The sequence below is a fragment of the Thamnophis elegans genome, chromosome 8, assembly GCF_009769535.1.
Source record: "Thamnophis elegans isolate rThaEle1 chromosome 8, rThaEle1.pri, whole genome shotgun sequence".
NCBI classification, from domain to species: domain Eukaryota; kingdom Metazoa; phylum Chordata; class Lepidosauria; order Squamata; family Colubridae; genus Thamnophis; species Thamnophis elegans.
Genome location: NC_045548.1, coordinates 27,399,391 through 27,407,276, shown reverse-complemented (window position 1 = coordinate 27,407,276; position 7,886 = coordinate 27,399,391). Strand labels below are relative to the sequence as shown.

The 7,886-nt window shown below is 33.9% G+C and overlaps 1 protein-coding gene across 2 annotated transcripts in view; it reads right to left on the bottom strand.

Moving 5' to 3' along the window:
• Nucleotides 1-3,835: 3,835 nt before the first annotated feature.
• DLGAP1 (DLG associated protein 1) overlaps nucleotides 3,836-7,886 on the bottom strand; it is a 211,405-nt gene continuing 207,354 nt past the window's right edge. For both annotated transcript variants that reach the window (XM_032222208.1, XM_032222209.1), the window contains one exon: nucleotides 3,836-5,415. In XM_032222208.1, coding sequence (XP_032078099.1) covers nucleotides 5,206-5,415 — 210 coding nt within the window. In that variant the 3' untranslated portion in view covers nucleotides 3,836-5,205. The remainder of the gene's footprint in view (nucleotides 5,416-7,886) is intronic.

Here is a 7,886-nt window from a genome sequence, read left to right as displayed (position 1 = left end):
TGCATAAACCATAGATAAAGACTTTCTCAGTTCCTGGCTGCTCCCCTCCCCACAAATGTGGAATAGCTTTGCAATGAAGATCAGCTTGATCTCTGCCTGGCTGAATTCTGAAAAACTATAAAGAGAGTTTTCTGTCATGTCTGTGATATTTGATTTGGTGTCTTTGATCTATTCTCTGGCGGGAATGTTGCATGGAATTGATTGTTAGCAAGGCCTAGGATATTTTAACGTTGGTGTATTGTGCTTTTAATCTGGTTATTGCATATATGTGCCAGCCAGTCACTTATGATTGGAATTACATATGAGCTCAATCAATAAATAAGCAAGTGAATTAATAATTTAGATTACATAAACATTGGTTCATTCATACATGAAGGCAGATTTCTTAAATTCACAATCAAAATTCAAATGACTTTTGAATAAATGATGTATGGAGAATGAAAATGTGAAAACTAATGAAAAAAATACAAGGCTGTACCACATGTTAAGAAAAACTTCTGTGTTTTGCTAATTATGATAACTTTTAACATACACAGATAGTACCCTGTTTCCCTGAAAATAAGACCTCCCCGGATAATAAGCCCAATTGGGCTTTTGAGCGTATGTGCTAAAATAAGCCCTTCCCCAAAATAAGCCCTCTCCAAAAATATTGCAACACAGCAGCAGCCATGAGTTGACCACACTCTTGCACCTCAAAAATAATAAGACCCCCCCAAAAATAAGACCAAGTGCTTATTTCGGGGATCAAAAGAAAATAACCCTGTCTTATTTTCGAGGAAACGCGGTACTACCAGCAGCCAACCAACCAAGCTAAAAGAGAAGGATTCCTATTTGTATTAGACACCTTTACACTAGTATTTTTATGCTCAAAATGATCACATCACTACTAAAAAGTATCTGAAACATGTTTAAAGATCTTCATGTCAGAATATATTATATATATATGATATATAGCATCCCCCCAAGGATTAGAAGGCTAAGGGGAGAACAAATGTTCACATAAGCCTTTAAAAAGCTAATCTAACATTATATCCTGTAGATACCCAGAAGAGGCTGCTGTTTACTCCAGACATCATACAACCACATCAAAAGCAGGATTTTCTTTTCCAAAAAGGGAATAAAAAATTATATTGAAAAGCCACAGCTCTTATAAGCAGTGCATTATTTATTTTATTAATTTGCTCTTTTTACATTACAGGAAACAATCTATTTACATGTTTGTGTGTCCACATATCAGATAGATAGATAATCCTATGAAAAACTAATTCAAAGTGCCATATAATGCTCTCCAGCCTTTCCTCTAGAGTTTTTCAAACTAGCAATTTTGCAAAAAAACAAAAAAAGGGGAGGGGGAACAAAAATGGATTATCCTGACTGGGAATACAGCTAGAATGCATCTATGTCACTGATTTTGATTCACATTCTAGTAAAACTATGCATTATAAATTTTAAAAAACAAACTGTAAATTCATAAATATAAAATCCAAATTAAAGTGACAGTACATAACAAAACATTAAGGGGACACCCAATAAATAAATGGAAATATATTATAAATAAGATACTAACATTTACTTTTTTATATTAAAACGTTTAATCTTTTTCTTTATCTCTCATTACAAAAGAACAACAGTGCATTCTTATGTGTGTCTACTTAGAAGTAAAGCACAGATTAAGTGAGATTACTCCCAGATTAATTACAGTCCAAACTTGTATCCTACCAGGCTTCTCCAATTTGGCATTATGGTGATGTATTTGCCTAATGTGCTTGGAATTACTAAAAGATTTAGAAGTAACGCCAAAGTATCTGAAGGCGCCAGCTTGGGTAAGAGTATTAAACCATAGTGAATGGAAATAAACTCTGTTTTATTCAGTGACACTTACATCTAAGTAGACTTGCATTGTATTGCACTGTTAAAGGTTATTTAATGAAAGGTCTGCAAAAATATATATAATAAATATTTTAAAACTTTTGGTTTAAGAGGTCAACCTCATTTTTTAAATATCCCCTAATCCCAATTGTACTTTAAAACACTGATTGCAGCTTTTTTGCAGATATACAGACATTTGAATTAAAATAAGCCCTACAAAACCAATTGGAAGAATAAGACACAATTTAGCCAATTAAAGTTTCTAATTCCCACTGATTTCAATTGAAGAAATCTGAGGATGATAAGGTTCCCTGCAAAAATAAATGATTTGATTTTTTTTTCTATTTGCTTTGTACTGTATAGATAAAAAGGTCCACAAGAGGCAATCAGAGTAAAGTAGCAGCTCGATTTATAGACCTGCAATACCAAAGAGTAATCTGGGTGGCACTATTGTCCATTGCAGGACTGCAGTTTCTCAAATCCTTCTGTTACATGCAGATGTTCAATGTCTTCATATCTTCTGCATTTTTCTAGGAATTTATTCGAAGATATAATTGTTATGCCTACATCAAACCCAAATGAATAATGAGGTATCATGTTAACAAATTCCTTTAAGTTATGATGTGCAAATATATCTTTCCGAAAATATAAAATTAAGTTGTGATCCTCACCATTTTCTTCCCAAGGGTAATCCAAATAAAACAATTGACTACTTTGTAGTACATCATTGTTTGCAATCATATGGTATATGACATTGCTAGATAAATTGCCTTATCTTAACACATTTTTTTCAACAGCATTTCAGCAAATTTTTATACCTTTTTTATGGGATTCAAATACCACAGAAATAATATTGTTGTGAAAATAGATCTGTATGACATGTTTTGCACATCTGTGTATGAAGAGTCCAATTTTTAAAAAACATTTCTATATATAAGGGTGGCTACTGATATTATATAGACTGCAAACAATATGCAAGCCTTCAAATATTAAAAAGAGGCTATAAAGTAAAGCAAAAAACATTCTCAACATAATACAATTCAAATGTTGCAAGTCAGATTTTCAGTTTTGAGTTAACACTGGATTTTTATCCTTGCCTTTAAAAGTCTTAAAATATGAAATTATTAGCCCTTTACTTGTAAAACACAGCAGTGATATTTTGTGCCCTGTTAATAAATGTATAGCTTGGATATATCAATGGCTTTGAGAGGTAGCAAATTTTCTAGTGATTTTACCTTTTTAAAAAAGATTTCTATATCTGTTACCTCTCCCAGATTCTTAAAAAAAAAAAAGATAGAGCCTAAAAATGATGCTGTATCATTACAACATTTTCTGGCATGATCTGTTAATATATATTCTCAAAGAAAAAAGGCACAAAAGAAAAAGCCAGCTTTTGAATGGTAATTTCTATCACTGCGAAATTGAACTGTGTAATTTTACTATCCAATCAGTTAAGAGTTTCATATTTGAAAAGTTTTAACCGTAAGCTAATTGAAAGCCAGCTTTGATAATACAGATTATAAATCACTCATTCAGTGTATTTCATTAGCACTAGATCACTTCTTTCTTGATCTGTCAGAAAAGTATAATTTTTCCATACTCGACATGGATGCCAATATGGGTAAAGTTAAATATTCAAATAAGAAATGACCCACAATTCTTTGCCCATGTGACTTGAGAGGATACAACTAAAAAATGACATATGGTCCAGATCGATAAACTGATTTTGGCAACAGAATATAGATCAAATCTTGCAACTGAAACCAACACCTCATTAGGACATGAACTGTTAATTCTCTAGTGCTTTAAACATGCACATTAGTGCATGTTAGATGTTTATCTTAAAATTGTGGTGCTTGTGAAATCATAATGCTTTCTGCTAGTGTGACAGTTTGGTCAGATTGCATTCTGTAGTCCCATGCCAGGGGTTCCTTATTAGGGTTAAGCAGTGTTTCATATTTGGTTCCAAAAAGGTTTTTTTGTTTTAGCAACTCTAGAGAGAGCCACCTAATCCAAAGAAAAGACATGGCTGCTTTAAAGAGTCACAAATAAGTTCTATGTTTGTCCTTCCAATTGCTCTGAAGCAGTTTTTTTTAATCATTTCTAAAACACTGCATAGCTCTGTTGCCTATCAGTCTTTTTACCAAACAATCTAGCACTATGTGTAGACTACTTACTTTAAAACAGTTTTGTAAAGAAAGGTGTTCTCTATTTTAAAGAAGAAAGGGGAGTATGAAACACTTGAGATCAATGGTCATGACTAGTATACAACATGTATTTCATTTACAGCATTTTAGAAACAAACAGCTAGTTTGGAGATGTTCAAAATCTGAAACTCATCAAAGTCAGGAAACCAACAAATGATTTTCCCATTTAAAATGCACTCATTGTAAAAGGAAATGACAATATAGTACAATGTTAAAAATTCTTACTAATTGATTGGATGAAAATATTCCTTTAATCCAATTTTCACTCATCTTTTGAATTCATCTAAGCTTTCTTGTTATTGCCTTAAAATATTACTACCTTGGAAGATAGATTTTACAGTCTTCTCCTGATCAAAAAGATTCTAAGTTGAGCTGGAGGAAATAAAGTGAGGCAGTTTGTGCAGCTGCTAGTCTTTTCATGGGATGACGGACATTTCATTCCCATGACTCATTTGAACTTTTACTGCAGTACACCTATCTCCCCAACTTCTAGTATGACAGATGAAAAGGATTATCTTGAAAGATCAAAATCATATGGCTCTGTTTCTAAAAAAAAATTAAATTAAATTAAAAACTAGTCATACAAAGAAATGATTCTGAGCCCAAGCTCCATTCACTATAAATGAGGAGGACAACAGAATCCTAAAGGTATTACCCTGCAATACTGGATTTCCAAAGTACCAAATAATGGAATATTGCTGTACACTACATAACAGACTACCTTTAAGGAACAAGGATGAGTAAATCGGTGCATCTATTGTACAGATTTCTGTGTGTGTGTGTGTGCGTGTGCACGCGCATACATGTGTGTACATGAGACAGAAAGGAAGAGAGGTGTTATTTGTGGGTGTATGGGATTCTTTACAAGAGGCATGGTGGGCAGTGTCAGTACATATGGCAAAGCACTAGGCTGAGATGGGCAAACCTTTAGAAAGCAAGGGATGTTTGCAAAACTTTCTTGGAGAATTGACAGTTACACCACAGAAGTGTTAATTCATTGGGAGAGAAGAGAGAGATAAAAGGAAGAGGAGAGAAATACAAATACATATTGGTATCTCTGAGCATGGACCTAGGGCAAATTATACAAGAGATATTTCTTGCCATTAACAGTCCTCCTGGTTGGATCCCTTCATAGCCTGGTCTGGGCTTCGGGGATGTAAATCTCAATGCTTTCGGCGCTTTCAGTGGCTGAGTTCTGACGAACCGATGCAGCTCGTTTGGCAGCCATCAGCCGTTTCCGGGCCTCCTGACGCTGTGAGCTCTCCAAAGAGCGTTCCCGAATGAGTGGCACCTGACCTTTCGATGGCTTCTTTGGCACTGGAGGAGGGGCCCTTCTCTCCTGATCAAAGCAGAAGGTTAATGACATTATACAGCTTCTCAGGGGAAAAATTTAAAGAAAGGGCGGGTGGGGGACACAAACAAACTAGGATAAGTCAGTGGTTAGAAGATACTTGTTTATCTAAAGTTAATTCACTTTCTCTTCACTGAACTGGCATTCAAAGACTTTAAAAAATACATAATCTTAAGGCAAAAAAGGACGGCATTGATAATAGCACTAGTTCTCCATAGACATGTGGTGTCTGAGGTTCAAAAGGATGAAGCTCCCACCATTAAATATTGTATGTAGCTCCTGCTGGGCAATCTAAATTCCTCTTCTGGACATTCAGAATTAGAAAGGAGAGCATCTTTAGTACTGCTGCTTTGTACGATGTCATAAATCTATAAAGTCAGATTGTAATCAAAATCACCTTACACCTAACTATTAGTAAAATTCTTGGATTTCTTAATACATTAACTCAGCGTAATAGAATAATATGTGGTAGGAATGAAAGACACAGATAATGAGCACCAACCCTTTTGTATACAATATACATACACAAGACTAAATGGGCTTACAACATTTAAGACTTATGGATAGATTTCACACAGTCATATGAACTAGCAGCCTGAGGTTAGTTGCAAAATTTAAAAACAAAAATGAAAAAGACATGTGGTTGGTGGTGACTGACTATGGAATGTTGCATACTTTGGGTGCAATGTGCTTCTTAAAAGTATAGTATCGGAGTCAACAACCTACAAACTGAATTCAATTGCAAATTCAGAAGTGGGTGGGGAAAACTTAAAAAAGGAATTCTGAGAATATACGTTAGTAATTAGTTTGGCATCCAAAGATATCATGGTTAATAAACAGGAAGAAATGTGTATATATCCACATGATATACTGTATATATTAATATATCATATACATATATAGAAAGAGACAGAATGAGAGGGGGAAGGGAGAGAAATGTGGATATGTTACTTCTGGAATTTACAACTAGGATACAAATAGGGCTACACAGTAATCTGGATTTGAAGTGCAAAGGAGCGCAGGAGTCATACAGCATGTATCCAGCCTTCCATAAATTAAATGCATCCTTTCTGGGATTGCATAGTGGCTATGGGAGCCCAATAATAATGCAGTTTCTTTAAGGAGTTGTCAACAGATGTTATATTAGTGCCTGATGCACTCCATTTCACCCTTTCCCTTTTAAATTTGGATCCACATATCTAACCCAAAATATTTCTCTGGTTTACGCAGACTCTATTTTTCCAAAAATTATATGGTATCTATCTTAATAATAATTTCCTAAATGGAGAATTAATTTAATTATGCTCTATAAGTGTCCTTATAATTTATTATTTTCTCATTGTTGATCAAAACAGTTCCTCATTGCTTGTGTTAATGGAAATGGATTTGTTTGAAACACTGCATTCGATCTGCATGCAAAGAATGAACTATGGTAGTTACCCAAGTTTAGGATGAAGGATAACAAGCGCAAATATAAAAACAAATTCACAACTTTTTTCATATTTTGCTTAAATAAGGAAAACAAGCAATTTAATTTAAATATTAATGTAGCCACACTTGGTAACCATGATCCACAAATATATTTTTTCACTACAGATTGAAACATCCTGATTTTTTAGTTCTGTTTAATTTACTCCTTTTGTTGAGTTTATCATTAAAGTAGTATCAGTTTCTTACGCTGGGGGAAAAAAAAGCTTTGGCCTATTTAGGTATCATAACATCTAATAAAAATAGTGTGTTTTAGGATCACCAATTTTTTTCCCTGCAGAAATGTTATCTTGTGGGACTTGAAGAGGTAATCATTTATTTGTATTTTGGTTTGGAACAAGCAAAGAATGCAAATGCATGATGTTCTAATGGAACGTTCTACAGTGTAAATCAGATGACCATGCTTTTCCCTACTGAACATTTATAGGTAAACAATTCTTTTACTTGACTTAATCATGCAGTATTTATTTGGAGGTGGGGGTCAATATTCAAAACTGGTTAAGGTTCCAGCATGGTTAAGGCATAACAAATGCAAGAATGGGTTCAACAAGACCATTCTTTTCCCTGGACTTTTTTCATATTCCTATGGCTAACAAAACAAAGATTCTGAGAAGAGTGACATTATGGAATGAAATCCCAATTATTATTATTATTTTTAAAAAATATCTTTTGAAAAAAATGTGATATCTACAGCACTTATTCGCATACTATTATTCTTTGCTTTAAAAATAATACATGAAATAGGCAGAATAGGCCAGAGTATAAACAACATTACAAACAGCTTGAAATGTTCTAAACAAACAGGTGCAAGGGGAACACTTTGTCCCTCTTTTTCAATTTTCTTTTATATGTGTGAAACTGAGTTTGTGCTTTTCCCTATAAAGGCATGGGCCTTAAAAATATTTGACTACATCAGTTGTTACAACAACAATAGCAAATTTCTCTTTGCTATAGAAATGCAGTTTTTTTTA